This window comes from Vanessa cardui, chromosome 5 (genome assembly GCF_905220365.1).
Source record: "Vanessa cardui chromosome 5, ilVanCard2.1, whole genome shotgun sequence".
In the NCBI taxonomy this organism is placed as follows: domain Eukaryota; kingdom Metazoa; phylum Arthropoda; class Insecta; order Lepidoptera; family Nymphalidae; genus Vanessa; species Vanessa cardui.
In genome coordinates, this window is record NC_061127.1 from 446,093 (window position 1) to 466,264 (window position 20,172).

The 20,172-nt window shown below is 35.3% G+C and overlaps 1 protein-coding gene across 1 annotated transcript; it reads left to right on the plus strand.

Annotated features, from left to right (window-relative positions):
- Positions 1 to 449: 449 nt before the first annotated feature.
- LOC124529652 (probable aconitate hydratase, mitochondrial) lies at positions 450 to 19,103 on the plus strand. The gene is made up of 16 exons (XM_047103481.1): positions 450 to 708; positions 999 to 1,079; positions 1,220 to 1,363; positions 2,247 to 2,438; positions 2,980 to 3,166; positions 3,920 to 4,006; positions 11,821 to 11,999; positions 12,338 to 12,460; positions 13,075 to 13,272; positions 15,607 to 15,726; positions 15,803 to 15,983; positions 16,715 to 16,864; positions 17,037 to 17,238; positions 17,313 to 17,531; positions 18,092 to 18,221; positions 18,523 to 19,103. Exons 1-16 carry the CDS (start codon positions 676 to 678, stop codon positions 18,661 to 18,663), a joined length of 2,367 nt encoding a protein of 788 aa, XP_046959437.1. The 5' UTR covers positions 450 to 675; the 3' UTR covers positions 18,664 to 19,103.
- Positions 19,104 to 20,172: the final 1,069 nt, after the last annotated feature.

Genomic DNA, 20,172 nt, shown 5'->3' on the forward strand with positions numbered 1-20,172 from the left:
TGAAAGAAAAACTAAATTTCTCATGATATATTGAAAGTATATAAATGAGCAATTGTGAAAGAACATGTTTATAAATATTGTAATATGTAAAATAGCAACTATTTTAAAACAGACTATATATTAATGTTGCTCGAACTGTAATACCATTTTTCCCACATATATAAAATTGTTTGTAAAAGTACTAAAACTTTATGTATTATATATTTCCTATTAAACCAAAACTACATTTTAACATGTACGTATATTGATAAAAACAACATAAACAAAATTAAATGTACCTAGTGGTAATAATTTCTTCATCGTTAAATCTCTCAAAAATATCTCTCACTGATTTAATATCGCCAAAAATAGTATTACTGAATGTATATTAGCACTAGTAATCATATTATAATAGATATACGATTTCTTATTTTACAAACAATTTTGGCAAAATAGCTACGGCTGACAACATATCACGAGACATGTGCCAAAACTCCAAGTGCCAAATCAAAATCAATCTGCCAAATTATTCCGCAGTAGCGGTTGAAGTGAAGGTTCCTTGGTTTAATAATAAAGAAAATTAAATTGCGCTTTAAATACGGCTGTAATATTTTCAACAAATCCATGTTGCGTATATTTATTTAATTACAAGTTTTATTTAATAAATTAATATTAAAATACAAAGGTCCCGCAACCATGGCTCACTGTACGAGAGTTTTGCATGGCCAAGTAAGTAATTTTTTTAAAAAACCTTATCCACGTGTAACCAGTTCATTTTAATCTGCATATAATTATCCAATATATGGATTTGCACTATCAATTATATTTGTTTACGATGTTATCAATATAGCGAGTTAAAGATAGTACATATGAATGAAAAGGTCACGAAACGTAAATTAAACAGAGGTCAATTTATCTTAGATGTATCTGAAACCGGATCCGATTCACAATATATATCTGACAAATAACTTGTTATAGCAGAAAAAAGTATGGGGTCATCGAAATATATTTTTTTTCAGGGTAGCAGGACGAGGTTAGCTCTCGTAGAAATCCAAAAACGATGCTTCAGCGTGTCCCCCCTCACCGCGGCAGCGGCTCAGGTACACAAGAACCCTGAAAAATGTGGTATTTCTTAGAGTTTCGGTGATTTTATAACACTGTTATGTAATCAAGAGGGCAACTGAAAACTTTGTTTTGTGCTTCGTACGGTGTTATTTAAAGGTATCGTGATGTGTTTTAGGTGGCTATGTCGAAATTCGACAAGGTTCCTCTTCCTTATGAAAAATTAACGAAAACTTTGGAAGTTGTGAAGAAGAGGTTAGGTCGTGACATGACCTTGTCTGAAAAAGTCCTGTATTCTCACCTTGATGACCCCAAAGGACAGGTAAGAATTATAATACTTTCAATATAGCAGCTTAACCAAGGATTTAAAACATTTTGAAATAAATATATAACTTATTTAACTTGTTGATTGTCATGTTATTTTCCAAAAAGTATTTATTAACTTTGTTTCGTATCCTCTCAGGTATTTTGTTTAATCTTTTGACAATTTTTATACATGACATTGTTTCTGTTATATGCTAATTTAACTAGCAACATATAGTGAATATAATATGTTTGTCTGTCAATTATTATTCATTAAATTGTTATGTAGTCTCTCCCTAATAACAAATATTTATTAAAACTATTCACAATGGCAACTTATATTTCACAGTAACATATTTTTTTAATAAAACTGAACATTTATGGTTTAAGTATACATGAAGTAAAACAGTATGTCCACACTATTCAAATTATTATTTATATATAATAAATGAGAAGTATTTTTTTTTTGTAATGTGTTAATAAACTGTTATAAAAATAGTCATACATAAATCTTATACTAAAAGGTGCAGTGGGTTTTGGATAATGTTTTATGTTTAATATAATTATGTTAGTAGCCACAACTTGCAGTTTCACACAATTTAAAAGCATTTAAATTGATTTTGTTTAGCCTAATATACTTATATCTGTTCAGTGGGACATTGGCCAAAAAAGAAACCACTTCATCAATTATTCTACAGCCATACTGCAATAACTGTGTAACTGTGTTTGCGATGCATTCATTGTGTGATAAACATTTTTAAAGGCAATATTCACCATATACCACAACATGGCATAAAATATTTATATAAAATAAAAATCTAAACTATGGTTTGTTTGTAGATTCAAATTTAATATTTATTATTATTGTAAATTTTTGTTATTAATAAAAAAATATTGTGCAGGAAATCGAACGTGGCACAAGTTACTTACGTCTCCGACCTGATCGCGTTGCCATGCAAGATGCCACCGCTCAGATGGCTATGTTGCAATTCATTTCATCTGGATTACCTAAAGTTGCAGTACCATCTACCATCCATTGCGATCACTTGATTGAAGCGCAGACTGGTGGCACTAAAGATTTGGCAAGAGCTAAGGTGGGAATATAGCTTTATATGACAGATATCCTTAACAGGCTGACTGTACATGTTGTACAGTCAGACTCAAAAAAGTGTATCTTCAATAAGTGATTAGTTTGTGAGAAGAACAGGGATGTTAATGTCTGTTTATGTTAAGTCCACTTGGCATTGTAGCACTTCTAACACAGGTTACAAATAATAAAATGTATGGAGTGTTTGTACTTCCCGGCAGTTAAGTTATTAAAGGTCTATGACAGTGGAGATTAAATAAATAAAAAAGGTACTAATTTTTTTAAGTACAGCCACACAATTTAGCAATAATCATTAATGATTCCAAGTTGTTATTTGGTGTATAAATAGATTACCAAATATACCATATCTCCAGCTTGTGGCTTGCTAGGTTGAAATGCCCCTTACTTACTTTCATAGTTTGGTTTAGGGTATTATATTTTGTTGCAATATATGCTTAAAAGGATTTTAGAAAAATCAGGCAATAAATTTGTATGATTTTTTTATTATTTTCAATTACTTTTTTTAAATCAAATATACAAATGGCCAGGACATCAACAAAGAAGTATACAAGTTCCTCGAGACAGCCGGTGCTAAGTATGGTGTCGGTTTCTGGAAGCCAGGCTCTGGTATCATCCATCAGATCATCTTGGAAAACTACGCCTTCCCCGGTCTCCTGATGATCGGTACTGACTCTCACACACCCAATGGAGGCGGTCTTGGAGGTCTTTGCATTGGTAAGATTATTGCTGATTAGTTTCTAAAAATAAAAAGCATAAAATTTGATTATTTTAAACTATGACATCAATTATCTGAGTTGTTGTTTTAAATATTATAAGATAATTTTATCTTTAATAAGTCGAAAATCTTTGCACAAATAAATAAGAAATATATAAATAGCAAAAGATAAAGTAAATGAACTAAGTGAAGATAAAATATTTTAAAATTAAATACTTAGTTTGGAAGATATTAATTTAACTATAGTATCAGAATTATTGAATCTGTATGCCTTTTTATTAAATCAATTAAAACTTACTAACAAATATAGCTAATATATTAGTGTTTTGTTGCTAGTACTTGTACTAGGTAAAAAACATATCTACTAGTCAGTCAATGGAACTGGCTTAAGATGGCACACAGGTGAACCTTAAGGCAATAATCCTGGTTTCAACCAAGATGAAATGACTGGTCAGATCAGACTAAGTTACTCGGGTTGAGTGAACTAAAAGCTTGTAATAAAACACGATGTCTAAAGTCATGCAATTTTAAGGGTTATATTTCATAGGAATTTGTCACCGAAAGATTTGGTAGTATAAGAGATAACAAAAATGCAGAAGCCCTATCTATAGTAATAATTGTCACCCGCGCCCCTTTTTAGGGGTTAAAGCTTGTTTCAAATGAAATTTCATCAAAGTTGGTTCAGCAGTTGTGTGATGATGTGAGCTTTGGAGGTTGGTTAGTGTGTGGTTGTGAGTAGTGGCTTGTTGCAGGCGTGGGCGGCGCCGACGCCGTGGACGTGATGGCCGACATCCCCTGGGAGCTCAAGTGCCCCAAGGTCATCGGCGTTAAACTTACCGGTGAGTACTATTCATATTTACTAGCCATTTTCATCTTTACTTGGTGGTAGGGCTTTGTGCAAGCCCGTCTGGGTAGGTACCACCCACTCATCAGTTATTCTACCGCCATATAACAGTACTCAGTATTGTTGTGTTCCGGTCTGAAGGGTGAGTGAGCCAGTGTAACTACAGGCACAAGGGACATAACATCTTAGTTCCCAAGGTTGGTGGCACATTGACGATGTAAGGAATAGTTAATAATTCTTACAGCGTTAATGTCTATGGGCGATGGTGACCACTTACCATCAGGTGGCCCATATGCTCGTCCGCCAAACTATACCATAAAAAAAAAATCCTTATCTATTTAACTTCAGTTTCTGAATCGCTGATCAAATCCCGTTTAACTGATTCGATTGTTATCGACGCTCATTGGTCGACGATAACTAATGACGTAAGCGCTGACCAATGAGAGTTCAGTATTCGATTAGATTAGTGAATCTAACATCAGTAACTGACAGTTTGAATTATATCTATCTAGCTCGTAGAAAATATCTTATTTAGAAGAATAAGTAGTTAGTATAAATTGATGTAAATATTTATTAATGTTACGATTACTGAATAGAAAGTTCGAGAAGTTTTTATTATGTCATTAATATAGTTATACAGACTGACAAATGAACCACCCAATGGTGTGGTGTCCCCCATAGCTGTAGACATTAGTTCTGTTAGGTTACGATATCACCACCAACTTTGGGAACTAAAATGTCCCTTGTGCCTGTAGTTACACGGATTAACTCGCCATTCAAATCGGAACTCAATAATACTAAGTATTGCTGCTTGACAGTAGAGTATCTAATGAGTAGGTGGTACCCCGACTGGCTTGCTCAAAACCCTACCACCAAGTAATACTACGATAGATTATTTTTATTTCTATGAGAATTATTTTCTTTATACTTTAATCTGTTTTCTCTCATACACTATATATTGCTTTAATAATTTAATTTTGTAGTATTTAAAGATATAATAAAATTATTTGTTTTTATAAGCAATATTAATATAAAGAGTTCTTATAAAGGATCTTTCTAGAAATTATTTTCTCATATTGGCTCAAAATACTTATATAAACTTTACCTGCGAACAAAACTCGTCTGTATGATCATAGAAATATGGACGATTATTGAACACAATCTTATATCAATACATTTATCAAATCAAATATGGAAATCTTTAAGAATCTTATTTTATTTTATTGACATAACAATTAGATTTTATCTGTGACTGTGACAGTTTTGAACGGATTCTTATTATCTATATGTCGGCAACTCGAAATAACCAGTTTTAACTAGTTATATGTTATAAAACTCTCTTATTAATTAAGATGTCTTTCAAAATAGTTGAATGTTGTGTATGATTAAACTTTGGCATTCAGAATAATATAGAACAGATGTCAGCGTGTGTGACATGGTAATCTGCCATATTATGTGATGCGACTCCATGGAATCAGTGTGTTGCAATTAATAAGATTCTCCAAACCTTTTCCAAACTGTGGGCCATTTATACATTATATTGTATATAAAATAAATTGTAAAAATTTTAACAATAATATCAATGCATAATGGTATAAAACCCTACTCGTATCACTAAAAATCTTGCAAACAAGTTCAAAACAAGATACGAAATAATATATAATTGAATCATCATTATTATCATTACATAGTATAAATCAAATCGCTTACCGCAGTTTGTCCTCATGTATGCTTATATTTTTAAAATTACGCAGCGGATTTATATACGGTTTTTCTTTTAATATATAGAGTGGTTCGTGAAGGTTTTTGTGTATAAGACATGGACAATATAGTAAAGAAACAAGAAATATTCCGTAGTATATTTATTATTTGTATCACCTTTACACATGCGAAGCCGAGGCTTGGTTAATAAAACATGCATATTAAAAAGTTTGGAAAATATGACTAAATAGATTTTTCTACTTAATACTTTAATATCCAAAGGCATATGACCAAAGACAATTTTGAACTCGTAGAAAGTGTATGTATTATGCATCTGTGGTGTAATAAAAGAAAACGCCGGCGCCGAATCGCGCCGATTGCATAGATAGTGGCGTATAAAACATATAAAGTTATAAATACTGAGATATTTTTTCCGTGGCAGAGCGCCAACGACCGAATCGTGTATGCGTTTAGATAAGAACAATGTAATGATCGGGAACATTCTGAACTAATTAAATGTCAAATTAAATATAAAACCTCTTCACGGTATTTAATAGCTAGAGGTTATATATAGATTTTTTTTTTTTAATTTTTTTTACTAAAAATCGTTAAATGGAAAAGGGAATATCGTTATAATCTAAACAATAGCTTTAAAACTATTAAATAAAATTAAATTCGTACACAGAAAATGAATTAAAAATCTAATATTCCCGAATCTACACTAGTGGCACAGATCTATTAAAGTTAGCTAAACTATTCTTCTAAAAATAACAAAAAGCGCAGTTACGAAGACGACGGCGCATTTCACTGATAAAGAATAGTTAAATGTATGTAGGCGCTAAGTTAACAAGATTACTTTTAATATTGTTTCAATTTAATTCATATGATTCGAAAATCATATACCTAATGTACCTAACGGTTGTTTACAAAGCGGTCTTCTTTTGAAGGTCAAAAATGGAATTGAATGAAAATAAATAACAACAAACAAAAAGTAAACCGACTTCAAACAAAACGCCATTTTAAAACAAATAAATATGCACTTAAGAGTAATAGAAATAATTGCATACTCAACATATTTTTGAGAGTCCTCCTAAGTAATATGAAATGAAAAATATTAGACTACTTAAAAGTCGATATACGATTATATAACGTAGTTATAGTTATTGTTATATTTGGAGCCGGTGCCGACTTACATCGTTTTCATATGAATACCGTCATCAGAACTGCACTAAATTAAAATGGGACCACACGAGAAGCACTAGCTTTCAAACAAAAAAATATCAAAATCGGTCCACCCAGCAAACAGTTATGAGGCAACAAACATAAAAAAAATACAGACGAATTGATAACCTCCTCCTTTTTCAAGTCGGATAAAAATGGAAAACGAAAAGTCAGTAATTAAGAACATTTGTAAAACACTCATTTCATATTAACTTTTTTCTCAATTCTCGAATAGAAAATAACGTTGTTACTCTTTGCTTATTTTCAATCTGACTCTTGACTTACGCGAACTTTAATACGTCAGTGTATATTTTTAAATGGAATTCGAATTACTTAAACTACATAAATTTATCGCCTTAACTAATTTTTCGGTAATGTATTCAGCTGGTCAGGTATCGAGCACCGACTATTCAACAGTCAAATATAATACTTTGTATTGCTGAATTTTAATTTTTATTTATTTATTTATACTTTATTGTACACCACACGATACACATTATAATATGTTAGAATTATTATAAATAATATTGTAGAGTACAACGGGCGGTCTTATGGCTAAGTAGCCATTTATTCCAGACAACCCAAATTTTGGTTGGAATAGGCACGATAGTTATGAAATCTATAATCGATCGTTGCCCTTAAATATGCAAAAGTATCTATGGACCATAGTGACTATTTTTCATCGGGTGGTCAATTCGATCTCCTGACTTCCCCCAGTATATACAATGTTATGTATACCAACATCAAAGCACATCCCAACAACAGTCTGTAAATTTCCCACTGCTTGGCTATGGCCTCCTCTGCCTTTGAGGTTTGGATCATATTTCACGCTGTATCAATGCGGATTGGAATACACATGCGGCAGAATTGATTGATGCGATGAATTATAAACACAAATTAAGCACATGAATAAAATCAGTGGGTTTGAACCCGCAATCATCGATTAAGATGCACAGAAGCACATCCCATTCACGTGTATTTTAATCGTTTGTTTACGTTTTGAATATATTTTAATGAATAATTATGTGTCACGGGTAATGCAATACGTGTAAATAAACGCGTGTAGTTTAGACTGCCTGATGATCTTTGAGTCTACAGATCAATAGGCTAATGGATGCGATAGATAATATTATTATTCAATAGTGACTCATTATTATTTTATACTAATAATATATAGTTAATTATGCTAATTACTATTTTGATGTAGAATTCAAGAAGTCCTAACCGATTAAGATTAAGGAAATAATTATTGCGGAAAAAAAATCATCTCGATTTCGGCCCAGGGATATATGCATTATAATAGTAAACTTAATTTTTATTCATTTAAATGTTGATAGGTAATTCTAACACCGATATTACAATACAGTATTTAATACTATCAAATCAACACGATCTATTTATTATATATTGAAAAAGAAATTAAAAAAACCTATAAATAAATTGAAGGAAAACACTCCATCGAAAAGATTTGAGTTGCCACATTTAATTTATCAATTATTAATTTCAAATAAAAGAAAATTTGTAAATTAAGCGTTCTCTGAACGATATGATATAGCTAGTTAGTAGGAATTGTGTTTGTTTTAAATTTTATTCGCATGACAGGGCTTTGTGCAAGCCCGCCTGCATGGGTACCATCCACTGTTCACATGTTCCGCTAATCAGCTAAACTTAATACTGTTGCGCTCCAGTTTAAAAGGTCAGTAGGCTAGGGTTACTACGTGCACGAGGATCATAATACCTTAGGTTGGTGGCGCATCACGGATGTGAGTTATAGGTCATACATTTTTCTTAATGTACATGGATTATAATAACCACTCAACATGGATTGGTGTATACCCTATTCCAGTGGAAATAGGAAAAAAAATAATCAAGTTTTAGAAAAAAGATAATCACGTATTTCATAAAATTTGTTCAGTCAGTGATATTGTGCATTACTAAGAGATTATGATTAATTAATTAAATCATCTTTATTTATAATACATCATTATAATTAACTACTTATTTCCAATTTAATTTAAATCCCTAAGTTGTTGTAATACTTTCTTCCTCATTCAGAAAGCATTTTTTTTCGCAAATCCACCATAATTTTTTTCCACTATGGTTGGAATAGAGAGTGTGTGCCAGCCTGCCCACCTATTTTATATTAAAAAATACTGAAACTCGAAGCAAAAGTTTTCTTTATTATTTGAATTGAATATAAAAATTGACTTGTTACATTTATGAGAAACAAATGAATAGCATCACTGTGTTAAAAAATTTAAAATATATATAACAATATTAATAGCACAGACCGTATTTAATTTAAGTATAAAAGTAGGTTTACTTCGCGTTTTATCAACTATTTAGCACGTAGGTTTCAATTGTGTAATTTATCTAGATTGGCTCCGATGAAGACGTATTATGTGATACGCGCTATCAAATGACGTCTGTTCGCATTCAATTAAAATACCTACGTATAATGCATCAGCTATATAGCACGCTTATATACGAGCGGAAACACAATAGAAATAGAGTAATAGAGAAGGTGTATTATAATTTATTAAAAGAAAATGAAATATACGCTCACTTTGATAGTTTAAATTTAAAGCTGGTGCAGCTACGAATCGAAACTACATAATAATATTTTATGAACTATGATTATTGATAATATATCCACAGAAAACAGAAGCGTGTCTTTATATATCTTATTCTGATTATATATGTATCTTATGTAATACTAGTTGTTGTCTACAGTTTAACTCGCGTTTAAGGGATTCGTTGTCAGATGGTAGATATAAAAAAATGTCCTTCTTTTGGGTTTAACTTTGCTTCATAACAAATTTTATCAAATTTAAGTGTGAAAGCGTAACAGACAAGCACACATAGTTAAGTAGTAGAATATTTTAATAATGTAGCTGACGCTCAAGTATCAGCCACCTATAGCCATATTGATGGTGTAATCTTTATAAAGCCTGCTGTGGCTGATTCCGCACTAAAATGTTGATGTTGTAGCGTCTGGAACTTCGTGTTGTATGCACAGCTGTTGTTATGACGCAAAACAACCGTAATAAACACACAAATTTCCAACAACTTATACAAGAAAAACAACAATAATAAGAAAAAAAAAACGACTTGAAAAGCAATGATAGTGTGTCACAAATTTTCAACGATGATTTAACTCCGCTACCCTTAGTAGATATGAGAAGGTGTGACAATCTGCCTATATTTAATAGATAATAATAAAGCAAAAAAAAAATAATATGAAAACATAAAATGAATATAACATAACAATAGTCAATTTCTAAGTTCGAAATTAACCATAACTAACATAATGATGATATATATTATATATAATGATGATAATGTCGTACGGTCTCGTGTCATGTCACGTGTGAAACGCCCTTTGCCCTTGGGCCCATCAGAAATATAAGAAGGCTTTGCGGTCAATATTCCAACAATTGCAAGACTGGACAATTATTTACTCCTAAAGAAATGATATTTTTGAACAAGGTGCGATAATATTTCCCTTGTTCTTATTCGCCTCAATCCCAGGTTGTTTAAGAATAAGAGTATCCTGGTAGGACTTCTTAAGAAATCCCACCCAGAAACTATTAAATATTTTAATTTCAATATTAACTAGCAGCGCTTTAAATTAATGTTATAAAGAAAATATTTAATGAATAAATAGTGAGTGTGAGGACAATAATTTTACGGAATATTATTTAAAGATATTACTAATAAGTAATATAATATTACTAACAGTCGAACCCAATCATTTCTATAGACTCGACATAGGGTTTGAACTCAGGCCCTCTGGATCTGCAGTAATATAAATCAGCCTCTAGGCCAGCAAGGCGGTATTAATGTTATATATCAGTTATTTCATTCGTCTTTGTGTACACAGTCTCACCCGCATCATACTGATAAGAGCGATACATAAAAAAATACTTGAAACGCTTGCTCTCACACCAAGGTCAAACTACGTACTTGTCTATTAATAATTGTAGTACTTTCAGCAAATATTTGACTTGTATACGGAGAATAACCGCTCCTTAGTAAACGTCATATAGGTCTTGACAAAACGTCATAAGCTTTTGGTATGGGGGGGGGCATACCAAAAGCGTATGACGTATACGCTGACTAACTTAACAAATCTATAGACAATTTAAAATTAAATTCGAAGGCATATCTAATTTATTGCTCAGGCGTCAAACAAAAGATTGAGACCTAACCCGGTTACCCAGAGATAACCCCAGATTTTTTTAATACAATCAACTGATTTACGTTATTAAATTTTCATTTGTTTTACAATTTTATTCATTCAATTGAATGATTGAGAATTTTGGCTAATTTTAATTAAACCTGCTTCCGTTTATCATTTACGTGTCCCAAGCGCTAGACCATTTCTTTTCTATAATTACATTTATAAAACTGACATTTCGATTCGATTTTTGCGCTGGATACGCATAAGATCCATACGCAACATGATTTTGATGACAAGACCACAATATTTTAATTAATTATATTTAAAAAATCAATAATTCAAAGTTGTGTATACGGAGAGTCATAGTGACGTCATGTCGACAAATCCAGGAATCGGGCATGCGAAAACGCAGCACCGCCGAAACTTTTCACATTAGAAAAAAAATGTCAGACTCATCGCAAAAAAGGCACGCACAAAGTTTTACATCTGTAATTTGTGTAAAAAAAATGTTAATTACTTGTACTTATGTAATATGAGGGTAGATGATAGCATTTTTACCGTAATTGCAACTTTAAAACTATTAAAAAAAAATGGAGTTTAAAAACGGGATTGATGGATTTGTAACCGCATGTGTTACTTATTAGTTTAATAAGGAAATTTTTGATAGCAGATTTGATTAACACATATGGTTACCTCGTTTCCAGGCAAGCTGAAAGGCTGGACGAGTCCCAAGGACGTTATCCTCAAGGTCGCGGGCATCCTCACGGTGAAGGGTGGTACCGGAGCGATCGTCGAGTACCACGGGCCCGGCGTCGATTCCATCTCGTGCACGGGTATGGCTACCATCTGCAACATGGGCGCTGAGATCGGTGCGACCACCAGTGTAAGTTATAAATTTTTACCCCATTACTTTGTACTCGATTATGTAATTTTGTCTTGGACAATTTATCATTGCACGCATGTTTAAATTATCAGGATACAAGCTTACTTATTACTTACTTTTCTTGGAGAAAAACTTGTATGTAATAAAAAAATTTAGTAAAGAATAATTACATTTCTAGCAAGTTATTTTCGATTGAATCTTTCTTTCGCACATTGCTAACTCTTGACGAGTCAGAAGTTAAAAGTTTTTATAGAAAAATTTCATCTACATCCGAATTATTCCACTAGGATTACATGGGAAAAAATGACCTATCTTTTACTTACAAATGTGTGCGACAGGTGTTCCCGTTCAACAGCCGCATGGAGGCCTACCTGAAGTCCACGGGGCGCCACGACATCGCGGCCGCCGCCAACCAGTACAAGAACCTGCTCACCCCCGACCCCAAGGCGCCCTACGACCAGGTCACTGCTCTACTACACACTACACTACACTAGCTATGCATATGCTATCCGCCCTCTTCTGAGTAACCTCGTAAATTCTCCACCTGGCTTATGTCTCTAGCTGTACATGTGTTTTTTTTTTATGTTATAGGTCGGCGGACGAGCATATGGGCCACCTGATGGTTAGTGGTCACCATCGCTCTTAGACAATGACGCTGTAAGAAATATTAACTATTCCTTACATCGTCAATGTGCCACCAACCTTGGGAACTATGATGTTATGTCCCTTGTGCCTGTAGTTACACTGGCTCAATCGCCCTTCAAACCGGAACACAACAATACTGAGTACTGTTATTTGGCGGTAGAATAACAGATGAGTGGGTGGTACCTACCCAGACGGGCTTGCACAAATCCCTACCACCAAGTAAAAAGTGTTTAAATTTCAAGGTCACGCAATGATAACCTTACACTCTTACAGTAATTCAAAACTCAACAATAGAGATTAATAGAGTATAATGTTTTCAATACAGCTCTTTATATGATAAACCTTTGATGCCAATTTTTTTCAACTTGTCTGCAAATGTCAACTCCTATCATGTAACAGTAGTAGCTTTATATGGTTATGGGTGTTGCAGGTCATCGAGATCGACCTGTCGACCCTGGAGCCTCACGTCAACGGCCCGTTCACCCCGGACCTGGCCAACCCCATCTCCAAGCTCGGCGACATCGCCAAGAAGAACGACTGGCCCGTCGACATCCGCGTCGGCCTCATCGGCTCCTGCACCAACTCCTCGTACGAGGACATGGGTCGCTGCGCCAGTATCGTCAAGGAGGTTCTATTTTATAAATATCACCTATTATTATTACCTTTACCTTTTTTTCTAGCTGTACAACGCGTTACGCGCTTCCCCCACGTGATGGAAAGTGGGGGGGGGTAGTGAGGGATTCCCCGGAGCCCTATAAAAACCCAGCGGTACCCTCTCCGTCTTTCGGCGGACGCCACGGGATCGCTTACGCATGCTGCCGTGACGATCTATTATTATTTACCAGGATAAGGATACATTTTTCCAAAAGTGAACAATAATGAAATTTTTTCTTGATTAAATACCAATAGAATTGAACACAGGTAGTAGATACACGAGTTCTGAATTAGAGGTTGCTAATTTATTTGAATCATTTTTTGATAAAGTACCCCATAAAATAACACTTCATTTAAAATCATCTACATCAAATGCAGCTAGGTTATTAAATAATAGTGTTTCTAAATGCGTTATTGATTTTTCATTTGAAACGGTTTCTGCAATAGATGTCATAAAAGTATTTAAAACTATAAATATTAAAAAAACTAACGACATATGGGGCATTTCGGTAAATTTTTTTAATAACATCATATACGATATTGCTCCGTATATAGCAGCAATTTTTAACAAGAGTTTGGACACGGGTTCATTTCCTAACTTGTTAAAATGTAGTAAAGTTTTACCACTTTTTAAAACTGGAAACAGAAGCGATCCCGGTAATTACAGGCCTATTTCAATACTCCCATCCTTAAGTAAAATTTTCGAAAAAATTATTTTAAATCAACTTCTCGTCCATTTCGGTACAAATGCTATTTTTCATGGTGAGCAATTCGGTTTTAGAAGAGGTCGCTCGACAACTGATGCGGGAATTGCGCTTCTCAAACATATTTACGATGCTTGGGAGAAATCACAGAACGCTATTGGAGTATTCTGTGATTTATCTAAAGCATTCGATTGTGTAGAACACGAAACGCTTCTTTATAAGCTCAAATATTACGGTGTTAAAGGTAAAGCTCTTGATCTCATCGCTTCATATTTAAGTCAAAGAATCCAGCAAGTTTTCATTAATGGAATAAAGTCTTCTGGATCTACGTTAAAAATAGGAGTTCCACAAGGTTCAATTTTGGGTCCCTTTCTATTCCTAGTATATATAAATGATCTTCCTTTCTATGTTAAGGGTATTTGTGATATAGTGTTGTTTGCTGACGATACTTCGCTGATTTTTAAGGTTGACAGGAAAAAAAATGACTATGACGATGTGAACGGTGCATTATCACAGATACACAATTGGTTTACAGTAAATAATTTAGTTTTGAATGCTCAAAAAACAAAATGTGTAGTTTTTACCCTACCTAATGTTTGCAAGCAAAATTATAATATATCTTTAAATGGTGACCGTCTTGAAGTAGCTGATACTACTGTGTTTTTAGGAATAGAATTGGATTCCAGACTTCAGTGGACTTCTCATTTATCATCCCTAACAGGAAGACTCAGCTCCGCAACATACGCGGTTAGAAAAGTTAGACAACTAACTGATATTGATACCGCTCGTTTAGTTTATTTCGGTTATTTTCACAGTATTATGTCATATGGCATATTACTTTGGGGTAACGCTGCAGATATTGAATCTATCTTTATTTTACAAAAGAGAGCAATTCGGTTTATTTATAATCTTGGAGCTAGAGACTCTCTTCGGGATGTTTTTAACAGAGTAGGAATACTTACTGTTGCGTCGCAATATATTTACAACAATATCATGTATATTCACAGTAACATTGATCACTTTGATAAAATCAGTGATAATCATTGTATATGCACTAGAAGTAAGGATAAACTTATAACGCCAAGTTTCCGACTCCGCAAAGTCAATAGATCCTTCTTGGGGCAAGGTATCCGTTTCTATAATAAAATTCCGCAGAAATTTTTAACTTTGCCGTTTAGTAAATTCAAATCGTTTGTTAAAAATACATTGGTAGAAAAAGCATACTATTCGATACAAGATTTTGTAGATGACAAAAAAGCGTGGAGTTAATACCTGTTGACTTCCAAGCAGGATACATTAATTGAAATAATTGTATTTAATTAACATGACATTGTATTTTTTAAATGTTAAAAAAGAGTAACTACTGAGTTTCTTGCCGGTTCTTCTCGGTAGAATCTACTTTCCGAACCGGTGGTAGCTTCACTTAATTGTAAAATGACGATTCAAAAGTGCTTATAAAAGCCTACTTGAATAAAGTTGATTTTGATTTTGATTTTGAAAAGTGACTTACTTACTGACTAACTTTACGACCTCCGTGTCTCATAAAGTATAAAAGCTTTGAGCCTAGCAGAGATCGCATGTAGTAACGCGTCGCGTGTGCGCAGGCGCTGGGCCACGGGCTGAAGTCCAAGATCCCGTTCAACGTGACGCCCGGCTCCGAGCAGGTGCGCGCCACCATCGAGCGCGACGGCATCGCGCAGACGCTGCGGGACTTCGGCGGCACGGTGAGCGCGCGCACGTGACGTCACGCGACGTGACGCGACGTGACGCTGTGACAGCGCTAACCCCCCGTGCGCGCAGGTGCTGGCCAACGCGTGCGGGCCGTGCATCGGGCAGTGGGACCGCAAGGACGTGAAGAAGGGCGAGAAGAACACCATCGTGACGTCGTACAACCGCAACTTCACGGGCCGCAACGACGCCAACCCCGCCACGCACTGCTTCGTCACCAGCCCCGAGCTCGTCACCGCGCTCTCGCTCGCCGGTACGCACGCACGCACGCACGCACACACTTACGTTAAATACCAAACATATCATACAATCATTTAAAACCCCCTTTATGCGAGATTACGGTCTGAAAAGAATCACGTTGACTGAGATTTCTCATAGTCATGGTCAAATTTAATTTAAAAAAAATACGAATTTATTTTCCTTTGCTATTATAACACATAACTTTTTTTTTCACTTTTAGACTCTTTTTTTCTTTATAGAATATATTTCATCAGAATTTTCAGGGGAAGCGAGAATTCCTGTGACCAAAGAGAAGTCAATGACTATATTACTTTTATATACATCCTGTCGTGTAATGCGAGGCATTTGAAATTCGCGTTAAAGAGTCGAGATGGCCCAGTGGTTAGAACGCGTGCATCTTAACCGATAATTGCGGGTTCAAACCTAGGCAAGCACCGCTGACTCATGTGCTTAATTTGTCTTTATAATTCATGTCGTGCTCGACGGTGAAGGAAAACGTCGTGAGGAAACCTGCATGTGACAGCGTGGTGGAATATGTTCCAAACCTTCTCCTCAAAGGGAGAGGAGGCCTTTAGCCCAGCTGTGGGAATTTACAGGCAGTTGTTGTTGTTGTTGTTGTTAAAGCAGACTATTACTGTACTTAAACTTGTTATATAGATAAAAAAATGTGTTCGAAGTTATTATAATATTTTACTAAATAACTTCAATTGTTAATTTTATATACAATGATGCCTGCATCCCCAGGTCGCCTGGACTTCAACCCGGTGACCGACGAGCTGACGGGCACGGACGGCAAAAAGTTCAAGCTGTCCGACCCGTTCGCGGACGAGCTGCCCGCCAAGGGCTTCGACCCCGGCCAGGACACCTACGAGCACCCGCCCGCTGACGGATCCAGTAAGTAAATAGTGTTATTTGAAGTGCCATGAGCTTATTTTAAATCAAAAACATCATAAAGGAATGCGTAATATTTCACTAGCACTAAGCAAATTAAATATTCTGTTCCAATCTATTCGGCTACTCATTATATTTCCTACCTTGGCATTTATCATATAATAAATTATTTCAGAGGTTCAAGTGGACGTATCACCTTCCTCCGACCGGCTGCAACTCCTGGAACCCTTCGACAAATGGAACGGCAAGGACCTGACAGACTTGACTATCCTCATCAAGGTAAAGGGGAAGTGTACCACCGACCACATCTCCGCCGCCGGACCCTGGCTCAAGTACAGGGGACATCTCGACAACATCTCCAATAACATGTTCATCACGTGAGTGTAATACTGGTGAGAGGGGGTGGGGGTGTCATCAGTGTGGCTGAAGTAACGTGCGATGTCGCCCGCAGCGCCACGAATGCGGAGAACGGCGAGCTGAATAAGGTCCGCAACCAGGTGAGCGGCGAGTGGGGCGCCGTGCCGGCCACCGCGCGCGCCTACAAGGCGGCCGGCGTGCCGTGGTGCGTCGTGGGCGACGAGAACTACGGCGAGGGCTCCTCGCGCGAGCACGCCGCGCTCGAGCCGAGACACCTCGGCGGCCGCGCCATCATCGTCAAGTCCTTCGCCAGGTCAGCCCCAAACCCGCGACGCCACCCGTACACACTACGGTGCAATGTGCTGATCCTCGATTAATAATCCCTAACACACACAATCTGCAAAACTTACAAAATACACGGAACTAAAAGAAGAAATAGCACGTATGTGGCACTTGCAGAAAGTTACAATAGTCCCAATAGTTTTGTCCACTACTGGCGTCATACCCAAACAAATGCACATATCTGTAAATAAAATCTTAAATAATTAAATCTAATTAAATCTTCCAAATTTTCTATATGTAAATATGCAGAAGGCCGTGATACTAAACACTTGCAGAATTGTACGCAAATTTTTTGCAACTGATGGGGAACGGGAATTGCTTTAGAGCTTTCAATTTTTAAGACGTGTCTGACCACTTGGCTTCGGCCCGTGAGAATGACGTAAATACCGGCTCTAAGCCGAGTTGTTAAAAATAACAAGTAAAAATAATAATAATAATAAAAATGCTTTCTTGTTAACCATTTCTTACATCTTAAAATAGTGCAGCCCTGACTTCTGAACTAGTGTTAACCGTGATTATATTCCTTCTTAGAATCCACGAGACGAACCTGAAGAAGCAGGGTCTGCTGCCGCTCACCTTCGCCAACGCCGCCGACTACGACAAGATCAAGCCCGACGACAAAATCTCCCTGCTCGGTCTGAATTCGCTCGCACCTGGAAAGGTAATATCCAATAGTCTTTACCTTGTTCGATAAAAACGTAGAATTCAATATGATTATTATTCAGATGAAATCCTAGCCCCGTGCCATCCACTCTTTGTAATGTGAAACACCTATATTTCTTATTATTTTTTTATTTGAAGGGTTATAAACCAATACAACAAAAGACTTCAGTAATTCAAATAAAAACTTACCGTATTTGGCAATACATAAATAAATAGATAGCAGGAATTTGTTGCCTTCTTGCTCATGTGTATTCGTGAATGAAATTACAGAAATTATATTTTCATAATGTTCATTACAGCAAGTCGACTGCGAGATCAAACACAAGGATGGAAGCACTGAACGCATCAAGCTGAACCATTCGCTGAACGAGCAACAGATATCTTGGTTCAAGGCGGGATCCGCTCTGAACAGGATGAAGGAAATCGCCGCCGGGAAGTGAACATAAACATAAACTCAATCGTATTTTGTACTTGCACTGAAGCGTAGTCAAACGTAGAACCAACGATTTGCGAAATGTATACAACCATAGACAAGATTACTTTTTATTTACGATACTTAACGTATGAATGAGGTTTGCTTCTAAACAGTATTGTTAACGAGCCGTTACGAATGTAATAAAGTAGAATAAATTCGGTGTTTATATACACCCGAGCAGTTTTTAGTTCAAATTAATCAATAGTGCATTTTAATAATTCAATCCCTGACAATACTTAACAGCGGAGAATCTTTACTTAGCGTAGTGTTTTACAACATTTTGATGAAATTAGGTCATAAGTTTAAAGCTTTTTTGGATGTTCTATAAATCAATTATACTTAATTGTTTTATTTTATTATTTATGTACATAATGTTATTCAAATAAAATTAAAATTACGTACGTACATTGTTTTTTTTTTTTGCTTAAATCTTTTGTATCAAGTTATTTATACACATAATTTAACTATAGTCTGTTCGCGTTAAGAATGCAGTGAAACAGTAACAGACAATTCGAAAAAAAAAAATGATTAATACCCCGATTCGATTTTTTATTTTAATGTGTATTTTTTAAATTCATTATACTTAGTCTTTGAAACAAATATATTTTGTTGGAATTTTAACACAAATATGCATACACCTTCACCCTGCTGTTAAAAAAGATTTGATTGGTCAGGGGGCGGAGTAAAGCCGGTAAACAATGACAACTCACTGCATTCTTAACGCGAACAAACTATAATAAATCGTATGAAGCTTTCTGTATGGTACCTTTTCACATCTTTAATTACTCAACTGACACCAGGTACTTTATAACATACGAATGGGCGACCCACAGTCGGAAATAGTTGCCTATATCAGTTAAATGGGCTACCTGTCGTCACCCACACACGGAAATAGTTACCGTTTGTAATGAAAATGATAATATACTTATAGGTTTCCCTAACCTAACCAAAGCTCAAGATTATCCCAATAATTTTGTATACTACCAAAAGTATTCATCAGAAAAAAAATACATGTGGCTATTTATATACTATGCTATTCGCTATAGAGGGCTATTCGCGCAATCTATAACCTAGGAGCTAAAGAATAGTTAAGGAATAAATTTAAAGAAATCAAGATATGCAATATGACTATTGCTTCGCAATATATATTCTGCAATGTTACGTATGTACGAAAAAATGTTAATGATTTCATGAGTTAATGTGAGACTCATAGCATTGGTACAAGGAACAAACACAAACTTGTTACTCGACTACATAGAGTCAGTAACTCCTTTGTGGGGCAATGCATATGGTTTTACAACAGGATCCCAGAAAGCGTTCAAAATGGCTCTGTTGCCAAATTTTAAAAAAATATTAAGGAACGCTTGTGCGCAAAAGGTTACTATACAATTAATGAGTTTATGATCGATAGCACACCTTGGGAATGAAACGATCGCCTCCTGGCTATTTCATCTCATATTAAATTGTTGATATA